General features: G+C 37.4%; 1 protein-coding gene across 1 annotated transcript; it reads right to left on the reverse strand.

The window, feature by feature from the left end:
• On the reverse strand, positions 1-8,284 carry LOC108676379 (serine/threonine-protein phosphatase 4 catalytic subunit). Its single transcript, XM_018164444.2, has 6 exons — positions 7,990-8,284; positions 6,668-6,820; positions 6,106-6,279; positions 3,672-3,798; positions 2,910-3,099; positions 1-2,051 (listed from the first exon to the last, which is right to left on the reverse strand). The coding sequence occupies exons 1-6, from the start codon at positions 8,275-8,277 to the stop codon at positions 1,922-1,924; spliced, it is 1,062 nt and encodes a 353-aa protein (XP_018019933.2). The 5' UTR covers positions 8,278-8,284; the 3' UTR covers positions 1-1,921.
• Between the last annotated feature and the right edge of the window lie 8,272 nt (positions 8,285-16,556).

Genomic DNA, 16,556 nt, shown 5'->3' on the forward strand with positions numbered 1-16,556 from the left:
TACATCTTTTGTTTATATTTATTTTCCCAAAAATAATATGGCTCTGCCCTAACCCATGTTAGACGAACGCTGCCCCGTCCCCTGTGATCACCTAATGCACCATGTGCTACCTTGCAGAGATATCAAACCCGTAGGACACTGTGACAGAAACACCCAGACATCCTAAAGTGTTCTGTCAGCCCATCTAAATAGTTTAGACAAGTTACTGCCTGGTAACAATATTCTAGATGTTAAAAAACTGCACTTCGTTCTCATACATTTCTGAAATTACTGTTGCCCAATATCAATCGATAATATTACAGTTAAAGAAAGTTAAAGCGCTCACATGAAGTACCTACACAACGGTTTTTACCATAATTGCAACTTGCGCTCAAGCGTTCATGCTCACCATAGGAATAGCCAATTAAAACATACAGTGGCTTTTTGCAAGCCTGCATGAGCACCAGATTTAGGAATAGGATTCATTTGATAAACTCAAATTCAAACTCGGCCTTTGTGATTGTGATGATATCAAGCGGGTAATCAGACAGGTATAATGGAGGTCAAAGTTTAGGGCTGCTCCTGCATACAAATATTTGGAAAGAAAATGTTCGGTCTGCACCTGCATGCAAAATAATTAGGGAGAAAGGGCCCAGGCTAGATCTGCATGCAAAATAATTAGAGAGAGATAGATGCTAGGGCCGAACCTGCATGCAAAATAATTGGAGAGAAACGGCCCAGGCTATATCTGCATGTAAAATAATCGGGAAAGATAGATGCTAGGGCTGCATCTGCATGCAAAATAATTAGGGAGAAAGGGCCGGTGGCCGAGGCCATATCTGCTTGCAAAATAATCGGGAGAGAAAGGGCCCAGGCTATATATGCATGCAAAATAATCGGGTGAGAAAGGGCTGGGGCTGCACCTGCATGCAAAACACGTGGCCGGGCATTATACAGAATATAAATAAAAGAACACGAGTAAGATTCCACAGGGGAAAAACGGTAGCAATGCTTGATAATATCAAGAACAAACGAACAAATTTCATACAAAATTAGGGGAGAACCCTATTTATCCACTCTCTCCGAGGGCGAAAAATTCTAAAGTCAAATCCCCAAGGGCGTAATCATGGAGGGAAAGTCTTTATAATAGATTTATAATTTTGCAGGAAACTAAACAGCATCAGGCTTAAAAATAAGAAAAGTAAAATTCAAAACAAGGAAGGACGCGTTAGAAACACTTGAAGTGGGGACATAATTCAGCTTCGCATCGACTAAAGCGTTATAAATTCTTCTTGTACTGTGATAATACTTCGATGCAAAATTATGTCGTTTATCCTTATTTTTCCTGCAATCAATATCTTGTACCTTGTAAGGTTCGAAGTTAGCATCATATAAGGGCTCATTGAATAACTGAGGATTATAGCAGACGGTTTTTAACACACGCAACAGATGTGAGCGTTACTTGGACAGTCCACATGACTTTGGATTTACAATAGCGATTTAAAAATACCAACTTCAGGAATATAATCAACCCATGCATTTAATCACGAAGAAAGAAGAATAATAAAGTGTGAATGTTCATCACATTCATCGTCATCATTAAACATTTTAAGAGGCCCAGATGAATTATTAAGAGCGACCCATGGTTTCACGAGTCAGCTCAACAATGAACATATAAAATCAGCGGCACGAAGGAAAATTTCGGGCAAATGCAATTACGGCAACACAGTTTAGCCCACAAGAAATTACTGTAACATATGATCTTCAAAAACAAACACTGAAGGTAAGTGACTGGTTTTGACGCTAAAAACTCGCGAATAAATACGATATTGAAAAAACAACGGAGTGGCATTGATTCAAATTAAAAAGAACGTTCGGCAAAATTTTGTACAAAAAGGCAGAAAATGTCCCAATTTCCGAAAGGTTTACAGGATTTGGGGGCCTAGAGGAAATATCCAGCCTTAGGCTTTTTACAAGGTAGGCCTCGGCTCTCCTGAGGCGCAGCTTCAAAGATGGTGAACTCCCTGGTCAGATTCTCGTCCAGCTCCAAGATGGCAGCTATGTTACCACACCTGAAATTATTCAAGGAATGAACGACGTTCGTCTGTAATATTCACGAAAGGAAATATCATAGCGAAAGTAATAATAAATAAGTATCATTGTTACTAAATGTCATCTGCATAAATGCCTATTATATATGCACAACAATGAGACGACATATACGTAAGCGAGGTTCTGTAATATAATATTGGTATCATAAGCATAAGAAGAGCTGATACAATGAATGCAGAACAGCGCTCCGGACGCCACGAACAACGTGGCGATGTAATTGGCCGTGCTCCGGCCAATAATCCTATACATTAAAGCAGGGGTTTCCAAACTACTACGGCCCGCGGGCCGGTTCCGTCCAGCCGAGGATATCTAATAGTTCAACATTATGTGTACAAAAATCGAGCGCGGTGTTTATTTCTGGTTACGCATCAACTAAAAACAGTAAATGGGCGTGACCGGCCCGCGAAAGTTTTAGAAAGCTTGCTCATGGCCCTCGGTGAAAAAAGTTTGGAGGCCTCTGTATTAAAGGGTACATTACGTCTCTTTGCCGAGTAGATTCATGCGCTGATTTGTGTCATTACGGCCCTGAAGTGTTGTTAAATATTACCCTTTACTATATAAATAATTGAAGTGTCCCACTGTACCCTACTTTGTCTTAACCATAACTATAGCTGAGGCAGCCCACGAGATGTGATGTGGTGCAAATACCACTTGTACCACTCAATGGCCACGTACCTGTAGCAGTAGTTAGGGGCGGACCACACGGTGAGGTGCAAGTACCACTAGTACCCCTCAATGGCCACGTACCTGTAGCAGTAGTTGGGAGCAGACCACACGGTGAGGTGCAAGTACCACTTGTACCCTCACAGGCCACGTACCTGTAGCAGTAGTTGGGAGCGGACCACACGGTGAGGACAGTGTGGTTGAAGTGCCACTTGTACCCCTCCATGACAAGCTGATGAGCACGACAGATCATGTCAAGTCCATTGGTCTCGTTGAACTGAGCGACTACATCGCTGCCAAACAGGTAGCCGGCGCCACGAGGAGACACGCCCCAGCCTTGAGCATCTGCCCATGTATCACAACAGTCAATTTGATGCAAAACCGAATAAAGTTTATGAGAATATCATGCAAGGGCAAGTCAATACACGAGTAGGTAATTAATAATTAAACCCCGACATTAACAAAGCTGCCAATGGGTAAAATGAGGGTGTACAAATTTAAACATGAATTTCCTCTAGGTAAATAGTCGGGAAGTAAGCTCATTCAAGTGAAAATATAATAACAATCAAATGTACAAGCTAAGTATTAGACTCGTTTGTACTAGAGCAAATGTAATTTTTCCATACCTGTGGATACTTCTCTGAAACACAGATTTAGAAATAAATCAATATGAACTAACCACAATTCTAAACGCCACTGAAGCAATCTAGAGGTTGTTGGTTCTGTTAAATATGAAATATCCTCAAAAATTCGCCAAAAATGAGCCGTATCAAACGCTAGAATTAGAAACAATGAGTAGGAGGGTTGTGTTAACATGGGAGTTGAGCATAGGAGGATTGTGTTAACATGAGAGTTGAGCATAGTAGGATAGTGAGTAACATGAGAGTTAAGCACAAAGAACATCTAGGATGTCTCACCCTCAGGATCAGACCAGAGCAAGTCGCACATGGGGCCGTCGTGGGGCACCTCGAGCTTGCGGTCAATCGTGCGAATCTGATCCAGCGACTGGATGCTTGGCGAGAGCCCTCCGTGTACGCAGAATATCTGGAAATACAGAGTAAGACACGAATTATTGGCATTCTAAACAAGGCTTCAAGACAGACAGAATATCTGGAGAAACAGAGTAAGAAACGAATTATTGGCATTCTAAACAAGGATTCAAGAGACACAGAATATCTGGAGAAGCTGAGTAAGACACGAATTATTGGCATTCTAAACAAGGATTTAAGAGACACAGAATATCTGGAGAAGCAGAGTAAGACACGAATTATTGGCATTCTAAACAAGGATTGAAGACACACAGAAAATCAGGAAATGCAGAGTAAGACATGAATTATTGGCATTCCAAACAAGGATTGAAAATCATACTTCCCATTTAGCAGTAAATGAATGCACGATTATTCTAAATATGGTCGAAAATCAGTCAATTCCAATAATAGAAGTACAACATATACTCAAGTAGTGGTAATGGTAGTGGCGTTTGAAGCATTTCTGAAAGACATAATCCTTGTTACGCCGAACTTACGATCTTTAGCTACGCCAAACCATCAAATCTCCACGATAATTTGCAGTCATCTAGCTCACAGGCTGGTCGTCCTCTGATTTCTTGATTAAAGTTAGTGCCTCAAGAGTCTACCAGTCTTTTCAGGATACATCGCACTGACGTGGTTTCCTGTTGTTACACCTCTCACAGTCTTGGTTAAGTGGGAAATGATCACTACCAAAGATATCGTCAATGCTCTCCTACTACGCTTCATCTACAATGTCATGAGTAATGAGGCTCAGATAAATAAATCAATGACAGATATTTTGTCCTTCAGTGCATGCAGATGAGTGGCTCCATATGTGCTCAAAAGGCTTATCAAGGAATTTGTCAGTAATTGTTTGATGGTTCTTTTGCATTAGTCATATGCAAAACTATCACAAACCGCGTGTTTACCGTTGAAATCTGTTAGCCAGGTCTGTCCTCGCAAGTTTGTTTCTGCTGTGACTTTGTTGGGTTTGAACTTGCAATTTACCCAACATAGTGAGACCGTAACTTGCATGTGATACCGTAAAACGAGAGACTTGGACCATTTTGACAATTTAAGAAAAAAAACTTATACACAAAAACTTCTGTCACCGGACGTGTGCCGCTACCTTTAATCTTGTCAGGATAATCGAAGCTCCACGGCCAAACGCCGGCAACTATCTTGTAAAAAGTACACTTTATTGCACTGGGATGTTCATTCATTAAAACTTCGGTTACACGAGTAAAACTTGCCTTTTATTCCAGTAAAGAAAACTTAAAAGCAACACGTTAAATAAAATAGTACAACAAGCACGATGGACATTACACTGCTAGATGGAGCATATAGAGCACAGCCACAGTGTCTAGCGCTAGGGCACAAGATCGCTAGTGAAGCAACGGAGCGAGGTGAGTTCAGGGTAGAACCTCACTATAGGGCTGGCGGGACACAACTAACTGCCTGACGCACAGCCGCTCAGACCTGACCTAGTACTACAGCGTTCCGACTGCTATAGGTCTGACTCGCATGTCTCTAGCGCAGCTTCGCCAGACGTAATAAAAATAATTTTGCCAGAATGAACAAAAATGCATATGAGAACAAACGATAGCATCAATAGAATAATGAATATTAGTGAACGATATTCATCGTTCACACTTCTTGCCTTAGAAAATTGTGTTGATAGCTCTTGAAGCACCATGAGATTACCTACATATACAATAAAGAGATATGTTTCATACATTTGCTATGTGAATATTTGTATCACAAAAAAGTAAGTGCTAGAAATGGTCCCTTTATTTTACAGTATGTCAGCTGGAGGTCAGGAGCTGCAGTGTATCAGTTTCCGAGTAAATGAGTGCCTTTTGTTTATGCACAGTTTATCATGACATATTCATTTCTACAGCTTGTTATGTAGAGTTTGCTGTGTCTTTCTTTTTGGTCTGGGTAGACCCAGGGCTTTTATTAATCAGTCGTTGCAGTGTATGGTCTCATTTTCATTTTGAGGTTCAGAATTAGATTTTTTAGGGCCGGGATGCTTTGAAGGTAATTCAGTAAGTAACATGTGGGCTCTATACAATTCACTCAGCCATTCCGTAGCTTATGCATTCTTTTGTTTGAGTATTATTTCTTCCTTTTCATTGTAGCATGAACAAACGTAGAGCAGTTGCAGTGCAAGGTACTTAATGATGTTCTTGGCGTAGACACTAGTGGCAGCTGACTGGAGTCAACTACACCCAAGTAAGTCAGCATTCAATTACATAAATACTTACTTTGCCATAAATAATGGCATTGAGGGCGAGATAGTCAAATCACAAATGCCATTAGCATAGGTTCATCAACTTACTTTGCCATCAATAATGGCGGAGAGGCTGAGATAGTCGAAGATCTCCGTGCAGTAGCGCCACACTGTGCTGGAGCCATACTTGCGCAGGCACTCATCATAAAAACCATAAACTTGCGTAATTTGACGAGACTCATGATTGCCTCGAATAAGGGTGATACGATCAGGATACCTGACCTGAAATATGAAACAACAATTAGAGTGAAATTTTGAGTGAGCAACACATGATATTGTTTCTCACAAAAATTTATTCTAAAAATTTTTAAAGACAAGAAAAGAACGGCAATTTTTATCAAGAAAAAAAAAATTATGATCAAGTGATTCTAAACACATCGACAGTGTTTTCCAAAGTTGCATATGGACAAAATGTATTCTTATTCTTCTTAAATTCTTAATGCATTTATTATGAAAATTGTAGATCCTGTCTAGACTACTTACTCATATAAACCACAATGCACAAAAATTTATATACTTATGTACAAACTTCATAAATACAATAATCAAATGAAGCATTCAAGTAGGGTTTATAGAACATAGAAGTTCCAGGGGAATAAGAAATACTCACCTTTAGAGCAAGTAGCAACAAGAATGTTTCAACACTGTAGAAGCCTCTGTCAACAAAATCCCCCATAAAAAGATAATTTGTGTACGGGACATCTCCTCCCACCTTGAAGAGCTCTTTCAAGTCATAAAATTGCCCATGAATATCACCGCAGACCTGCAAAAAAAAATGATTAAATTAGAGAAAAACTTTCATAATAATATGTTAATAATAAAGCAGAATTAGTTGGAAATTTCACGAAATGTAAGAAAACTATAACACAAGCAAAAAAAGAAGCAATAAAAAGCTGCAAGAAATTTTCCTTGGGAATTGAAAAAAAAAAACAGGAATATGGTAGGTACATATATGTAACCATCTGCCTCGTAAGATATTAAAGAATAATTTTAGAATAAGAAAGAAGATTAATTCTTTAATTATTCTTCATTAAAGAATAATTTGCAAGTTAATTTGCTTACTCAAGTGGAAACACTTATAGGTATATTACAAAATAGCTTTCTATTTGGGTAAATGAAGTGCATATGGTTTTGCAGGAGAATCAAAATAATTAGATTTAACTCAAAAAGATATCAATATTCTTAAAGAAGTTTGCTCATAACCACAACCAGTGTTGTAAGCATTAGTGATTAAGTATAATATTTTAAAGTCATACAGGATATATATATATAACTTGAATGATATACTATATGCTACTTAAAGGTTAAGTTCTTGCACCACCGGGTACCACTGCATAGCACTAATATACCTCATATTAGCTCAAAATATATTATTATTAACCTTATATCTTAATTTATTAATGATTATCACATGAAGTACATAGGTATTCTGAGTGAGCAGCAGAGAAGATGTTGGTGGCATGTGCTACTGTTGCAAATCTTTGCAAGATCATCGTGTGTTGGTACCGGACTGAAAAACTTTTGTGAAATAAAAACTAACAAAATATTAATACTGTATCTGAATTGAACTGAAAAATACACAGAATATTGACATACCCCCAGAAAGACACTTGCACACTAATAAAAGTGGACATATCAGAGTTTAAAACAACTGATATAGACTTTACAATCTACAGCAACTAAATTTTCAGATGATATATAAATGCAAAACATAAACAAACTGCAAAGAACTTGCAATAATTTCTCAATAGACATTTGGAAGGAATATTTACAAACACATTAAATTCAAAAGCACCCAAATGACCTAAATTATTATGCCAATGATAAAATCAAAATGTATATTCCAACAACATATAGGTATATATTAGCAACACTTCAATATTGAAGATTTCACATAATGGCTAACTTCAAATAGTGAAATCAAATACTCACTGTGACAGGACTGTCCACACGCTGCACATTGCTTTCTTCAACCAAAATTTCCCGAGCTTTAGCACACAAAGCTTTGACTTCATTCTCCTTAATTATCTCACACTTGCGTAGTTGCTCAATTTGTCGGTCTAAGTCGCTGTTGGCACAACCTATGCTGTTGCTGATGCTGCTGTTGCTTGCAGCGCCGTCTGCAACCACGCTACTGCTACCAGCAGCTGTTGTGGTGGGTGTACTGTTTGATTCACTCATTGCTTCAGTGCCCTGTAGAAAAATGTAAATTTTAATCATTTTTGCTACAATAAATAACTGAAATTTTTTAATATTAGTTATACAAAAACCAACCTAACATACATAAATATTGCCACATTTTGCAAATGATGCAAGTTTGTTAATAACATAAATTTTGGGTGCCATGCTGTGCATTAGGAAACTTATTTCTTGTTGAGAGCCAATTAGAATGAGATTGTCTACCGTCCCATTCAAATTGCATAGATAGGACAGGCAATTAACTCTTTAGGGGAGCATCTAGGTCCAAAGGTCAAAATTTTGGCTTTGCCAGTTTTTAGGCTCATCTTAAAGCTTACTTTCTGACGCATCAAACGGTATTAGAACCATCTCTGTACGTTGATTTATGCATTCGCAACAGATCCCGTAAGGGGGGAGGCATCCGGGCCCCTTCAGTAAAGTTAAGGCAGAAATTACCTGGCCGGGCACCATAAATGGGATCGTCTGATGTAAAGCGGCCAATTATGACATTTTCCAGTACTTATACTCATCTTAAAGCTTACTTTCTGCCGCATCAAACGGTACTAGAACCGTCTCCGTAAGTTGATTTATGTGTTCACGACAGATCCTGTAAGGGGGGGAAGGGGGTGGGGGGCCTTCAGTAATTCCAAAGGTGGAAATTATCTATAAAATGTGCTCTTCACTCAGCTACAGCTCAGTAACCTCACAGACAGCATGCGGAATGGTGTTCATTTAGTGGCTCCGTGCACCGAAGACTGACTTTGAAGTGAGTCGATGCTTACTTTTGGTATCTAGGCTACGTTACGTGCCCCACGGTACGAACACCACGCAATTGAGAAAAACTAAATCACGGAATTCGTCTGGAAAAATGACCGTCTGGCAACCCTGCTTAAAAAAGTACAAAAAATGAAATAATAGTACAAGGTGAAGCAATTGTAGTCAACGTGTTAAGACATTCACAGTCTTTCCCTGAAGTTGCCCATAGTTCTTCGTGTAACTTCCCTCGGAATGGCTGCCACTTCCTGCCTAATGGCATGTTTTAGTTCTTGCAGATTTCTGGGATGATGTTTGTACACTTCAGCCTTTAGGTAGCCCCACAGAAAGAAATCACAAGGTGATAGGTCAGGTGATCGTGGGGGCCAGGAAATGTCTCCTCTTAAAGAAGCAAGACGTTGAATGAACAACTCTCTTAACATTTCCATGGACCAGCGAGCAGTGTGAGTCTTTCTGTGGGGCTACCTAAAGGAAAGTGCACTAAGTGATGTAAAATGGCATCAAATAAGCTATTCACAAATAAAATTAATTGTTTTGTATGTGTCATATGATTTTTGCAAAAGCCTATTGAAATCAGGGAGGTTTTTTTGGCACACCCTGTATTTGCTGATTTCAAGTGGTAAATAAATTAATAGATGATTAAGTTAAGAGACAGTTTTAGACACATAAAAACTAATTCCAACACAGCTTGGAATTAGACACACACAGCTCGTCCCGAGCTGTGTGCAAAAATTAAAATTCTATCAATTAAAAGCTTAATAGCTCTTAATTAAAAAGCCTAATTAAGTAGTGTTCAATATTCAATAGTGTTCTAGTTCCAACCTGTGTAGTATTCCAATACAGCTCACACAGCGATCGGAATTCAAACACAAGAGGGTCGGAATTACGAATTAGTAGAGTTTAAAGCGTGGCCACAATTAGTCTCACAAAATGCCAAATTTAATCACACAGTGTCAGAATATATGGATTTGGTAGGTTTGCATTCTAAAGGCTTTTAAATAAATTTTGTGACATTTTATTGTTACTGGCGCGTAGTGCAATGTTTTGAGAGCAACGTAAAGCAAACAGAACTCAAGTTGCGCATATGGTGATGTCCTTAAACCTGAGGCTTAATGTGTCGGAATATTCTCATGCATGGTGCAATTCTATAGGTTATTCAAAAGAACCTGGTCTTATGTAATTTGAACCGATCGACACTTCTTTACGGACCAATCGGATCATGTAACAACACAACCTTATCCGGCAAAAGCTTTCTTGCTTCTGAAGAAAGGGGCGGTTTTCTGTGTCAGCTGACACTGGCCGTGGGCGGGCCTTATTTGAATTTGAACACATGCATCCATTTGAAATCCTATACCCATAGTCCCATAGTATATGAGTCAAAGAGCCTAAATTTTTAATCTCTATATAAAAAATGTACGTTTCTGCATCAATTATAATGCTGTTAACATTAACAAACTTTGAAGTATCTCTAATGCAAGAAATACTTGCTTTAACAATTTTATTTTCAATATAAGCGACTGGATGCAAAAATCAGTTTGCAAGAACCAACATAGCCCGGAACAACAGTAATTTTGATTGATGTTAATTTCTAAATTAAAATGTATTTAGCCAGTATTTCTTGCATCAGAGATACTTTCAAGTATCTAAACATTAACAGCATCAAAATCCACATAGAAACGTAAACTTTTAATAGGTTTTAGACTAAAATTTACGCTCCTATTCCAAAGAACTGAAAGCGATTTGAAATCAAAAATTCAAATGAATCAATGGCGCTTTCTGGCACCTTCTGTCACAGCTGTTTGCAGTTTCAGTGCATTTTTTTAGCATAAGTTGCCAATACGTATTTAATGTAGTCTTCCATTGTTACAAAACTTTCAAAATAACCTTGAATTATTGATTGCTAATTTCTTGCATTAGGTAAATGTTTATGATTCAAATTGGTCATAGAAGTTGTACCCATAGAAGTAAAATTACCCTTAGAAGCTTCACATATTACAGATGCCAGCGCTAGCAGCGGCAAAGAAATGAACTACTTTATTGTCTGTATCTTTACTAATAATATAATAATATTGTATTCTGTTTAGGTCCGGTCTCTTAAAGTGTTCCAGCAACATATTTTCCATTACTAATTTTTTAAATGTATTAACTTGTGTTGCAGTGAGATATTGAATTGTTCGAATTCTAAACAAAGGTGGCACGCCCGTATTCAGATGCCAGCGCTAGCAGCGGCCATCAAATGAACTACTTTATTGTTAGTATCTTCAGTAATAATATAATAATATCGTATTCTGTTTATGTCCGGTCTCTTAAAGTGTTCCATCAACACATTTTCCATTACTAATTATTTACATTTATTTTTGTTTGTGGTGCAGCAAAATATTGCATTTATTTTTTCACAGTCGATGTAGCTACCAGCCTACCACGTGTTCTTGTGTGTGACGTCACCGCTAGCCATATCCCATATGTAAACAAAGCGTATTCTGTTTATGTCCGGTCTCTTAAAGTGTTCCATCAACACATTTTCCATTACTAATTATTTACATTTATTTTTGTTTGTGGTGCAGCAAAAAGGCCCAAGGGCCAAGGGCATGAGGCCTTGCAAAGGGTTAAGACCGCCGCATGGCAGTGGACCGATAGGTACTCACAATAATTCCCTGCCACCATGTTCTCATGCAAGATAATGCTGTTATCTGGCAAGATACCTACTTAGCCTACTATACTTCTAAGACTCAAAAATGAACTTGAGGAAGGGCAACAAAAAAGTATTCTCCTTTGCTAGGTAATAGGTATTTGCCACTCATTTCGACAAAGCGAGCGGCTCTCGAATGATCGAATCTTTCTTTCTCAGAATAGTTTGTGTGCTTCACAATTTTGTAAAAAAGTATTTGGACATATGAAAGGCACTAAGCTTTAAGGAGTCTAAGAGCAAGCTTCTTATCTTTTACATTACTTGATTGAAATGAAATTGGGGCTTGTACTGCCTTGTAGGGAAGTTAGGGAACCAGAGTGGAAATCTAAGATTAGAGGTTCACTTAAAAAAAAGCGTTCCGCCTTGAAAAAAAAAACGTTCCAGGCAAGTGGCAACTAGAAACAGGTTTGCAGGTCGTCAGAAATCGGCCTCGGCATGAACGTTACGTCAGGCAACACAGAGAAAATCCCAATATTGTTAATTGTGCGCGTCACTCACGGATAAGCAAGAGGAATCTACTGGAAGACACGTTGTGCTCAGTAGAACACGTTGTGCTCAGTAGAAGTTACAAGGTCGCTACTGACACCAGTAGACCTTCATCACTCACAGACCACAGTCACCGATGCGCAAGGAAGATCTTGGTAAGGCTTCATAAGCTTTGCGCCCCACATGAACGTTTCCGAGGTCGCCGGTAGAGACGCGTCACTCTCCGGTGAGCAAAGGATATCTTGAGGAGGCCTCAGTGCCGCCTCACAACGTTGCAGCCGGTAAAGGATGTACTCTTGATTCTGAAAAAAGTTCCATTATATCTTGCCGATATACTTGAATGCAAAAGTCGCCTATATATGAGTTGATTAAGAGCACTTGATGTATTAGTTGTTCAGAGTTTGACCACTTGATTCAGAGCACACCAAATTATTTTCTTTTACGGTCATAATTAATTTACTCCTTAATTTTTTTCATTATTTCTGAAAATCATACCTGAACTGATTTGGAAGATATGCTAGCATCCGACTCCCAACCAGCTCAAATGAACGTGGATTCGATTGCATGCAATCTATGCCTTTGTATCATATTAGTTAAACTGCACATGAAGAAAAAACTTGTCAAAATTGATATTGTTCAATGAAAGATACTTACACTCTTGTTGATAAAGCTTGCATTTTATATAGAAAAATAAACGTGATCATTGAACATAAAAATTTTTGAATTCAAAGATCGTATCAAAACTTCGTATAATAATAAGTGGAAGTAAAGGGCTGACTATCAGAACATTAGGTAAATTAAAAAGCTAATTCTTTCATTTTATGCAATCCTCCTTAGCAAATACGGTAAACAATGCTAAACACGAATGCATATTACTTGAATTAAATAATGACTGCCGTTAGTGAGTAATGAATGGCAAGAAGAGTCTCGCCACTCTCCTTAGTCCTTACTCACTCAGAGTAAACTAACAGCTCATCGGCAAGAACTAAATAGGCTAGCTATGGCTTATAGTACTATTTACTCTTGACATAATGAATATAAAAAAACGTTTATTGCACCTATTCGTTACGTCAGCTTTCAAAATGAGGATAAACTCATCGGCAATCGGAGAAACTTATCGAAGAAGAGGCAATGCACATCATCACATGACACTTGACTGACAAGACAGACTACCGGTAGCGTACTTGGAAAATTTAGCATTCAAAACTTTCGATTCTGTGAACCTCGTAATTTATATATTATTAGAACTTTAGACGACTCATAATATATCATGTAAAATTTTCACTCAATAATAGTCTTGAAGTGTATGAATAAAACCTAAGAAGTATACAACTGAAGTCCGAGCTTCATCTGCATTGCAGTTAGCATATCCACCGGTTGCGTGAGAACTAAGTCAACTAACCAGGCTGAGCCAAAGCTTTTCCTGCAAGCTTCGTTGCACACGATTGATACTGCATGCAATGCATGTATAACATTTACGACCGTTATTAAACCATTCTGTTGAATATCAGTTACTAAAAATTTACAATATAGAAGAATTGAAATATTTCTTTTCTTCACGGAGTATATTGATATCATATTGTTGGTATCTCTGTCACCTGTCACCTTCTATGTTATTGTTTTGGTACAGATGGTACTCCTGAATCCTGATCGCAAGTAGTTTTCATGTCTCAATGCTGAAAACTATCATCAGTTTTTTATTTGTCAATGAATTCATAGGCAGTTTTTCATGTATTTGTGAGTGAATGTACAAAGTAACATGGTGCAATTCTATAGGTTATTCAAAAGAACCTGGTCTTATGTCATTTTGAACCGATCAACGCTTCTTTACGGACCGATCATAAAACACACCTTCACCGGCAAAAGCTTTCACACTTCTGAAGAGAGGTGAGCTGACAGCTACACTGGCCGTGGGTGGGCCTTATTTGAATTTGAATGCATGCATCGATTTGAAATCCTATACGCATAGTATACAAGTCATAGAGCCTAAATTTTTAGTATCTATGCAAAAAATGTACGTTTCTGCATGGATTATAAAGCTGTTAACATAACAAACTTTGAATTATCTCTGGTGCAAGAAATACTTGCTTAAATAATTTTATTTTCAATATAAGCGACTGGATGCAACAATCGGTTCGCAAGAACCAACATAGCCCTGAACAACAGTAATTTCGATTGATGTTAATTTCTAAATTAAAATGTATTTAGTCAGTATTTCTTGCATCAGAGATACTTTCAAGTATTTCAATGCTAACAGCATCAAAATCCACGCAGAAATGTAATTTTTTAATAGGTTTTACACTGAAATTTACGCTCCTAGTCCAAAGAACTGAGACTGATTTCAAATCAAAAATGACTAAATTGAATCCATCACACTTTTTGGCACCTTCTCTCACAGCTGATTGCAGTTGCAGTGCATTTTTTTAGCTTAAGTTGCCAATACGTATTTAATGTAGTTTTCTGTAGTTCCGTTGGTACAAAACTTACAAAACAACATTGAATTATTGATTGCTAATTTCTTGCATTAGGTTAATTTTTATGATTCAAATTAATCATAGAAGTTATATCTCCATAATTCCATGCTGAATTAATATTACTCATAGAAGGTTCACATACAGGCTACAGTGATACAGATGCCAGCGCTAGCAGCGGCAATGAAAGGAACTACTTTATTGTTAGTATCTTGACTAAAAATATAATATCGTATTCTATTTAGGTCCGGTCTCTTAAGGTGTTCCAGCAACATATTTTCCATTACTATTTATTTAAATGTATTAACTTGTGGCGCAGTAAGATATTAAATTGTTTGAATTCTAAACCAAGGTTATGCTTCCGCATCCAGATGCTAGCGCCAGCAGTGGCAACCAAAGGAACTATTTTATTGTTTAGTATATATATACTACATAACTATAATAATAACAATATATTATTCTGCTTAGGCACAGTCTCTCAAAATGTTGCAGAAACACATTTTACATTACTAATTATTTACATTTATTTGTTTGTGGTACAGTGAAATATTGCATTTTTTTTCACAGTCGATGTAGCTACTACGTGTTGTGTGTGACGTCACCGCTAGCCATATCAACAAAGCCACAGTAGTGAAGATGGGACCAGTTTTGCATTGAAATCAATGGTTATTTGTGAATAATATTTTCGATTGTGATATTATAACATATTTCTGATTGTGATATTATAACATATTTCTGATTGTGATATTATAACATATTTCTGATTGTGAATTAATTTTGATTGTGATATTGACACTTGACAGTAGTGTCAACATTTGAACATCAAAGTTCTAACATCATGAATTATGAGGTAAAAGTGTAAGGACTGAGCAGAGCTAGAAGTCTAGAATCATGGCTGTGGCTTAACCAATGTCATTGTCATTTTTTACGTCATTGATATCATTCTGGAACCAACGTAAGTAACTAAGGAATTTCCCAGTTCAAATATTTATTGATTTATGACTATATGGCTTAAAATCCAGAGGACAATTGGCCAACCAGTTAGCCTCGTGAAAACACATGAATATATTGGCAAAGGTAGGGCCGAGTGGAAGACCCATGCATCAAACATTTAAAAATTAGGTTTTATTTCAAGTATCCTGGATTACCTTTACCCTGCTGTCAGAGATAATTCAGGACGTTTTTATTTTGCATCTGGCACCTTACAAATAGTACCTATATGGATTTTTTTAAGATGTCATATGATGGCCCTCGCAAAGAGCTTTAAAATGAGCCAAAACTCGTTTATGAAATGTTTCATGGTAAGAAGTTATTAACAAAAAACATTTAAAACTGTCCCTTATTACCCTGTTTGACGGTACTGGTCACAGTTTCTATTGGTCACAATAGAAAGAATTATAAGAGGCTTACTTACCTTGATTCTTGGCATGGTCTATTCTCAAGTTTAAGGGTACCGTACCATACAATATTGCACTCAATGTATCTCATCCATATGATTTGTTATTCCATATGCTATGATAGGAGAATTGTGTTGTTACGAGTACCTACCATCATCTAGAATCCAATAATAAATAATCCTGTTACTAATTATACACCTACCAATTTTCAACTCAAATTAGAATCATGGTCCAATAATCTTTTTTATTTTCATTGAATCTCCTGAGTTTTCATATAACGAATGAATTGGGAATCATGTTATATCTAGAAATGTTTATATATTACAACACTTCTCTTTAACTTCACTTCTTGTTGTTTGTTTGTTTGTCTGTCTGCAGGCTACAAATCTTATAATCAATATTTAACACATTTCTAAATTGATCTGAAATTTTGCACACTTGTGTGAAGTCAGAGGCAATGCATGAATCAATTAACAGAATAAATTATGAAAAAAATTATTTACC

This window comes from Hyalella azteca, unplaced genomic scaffold (genome assembly GCF_000764305.2).
Source record: "Hyalella azteca isolate HAZT.00-mixed unplaced genomic scaffold, Hazt_2.0.2 contig4602, whole genome shotgun sequence".
Taxonomy (NCBI): Eukaryota; Metazoa; Arthropoda; class Malacostraca; order Amphipoda; family Hyalellidae; genus Hyalella; species Hyalella azteca.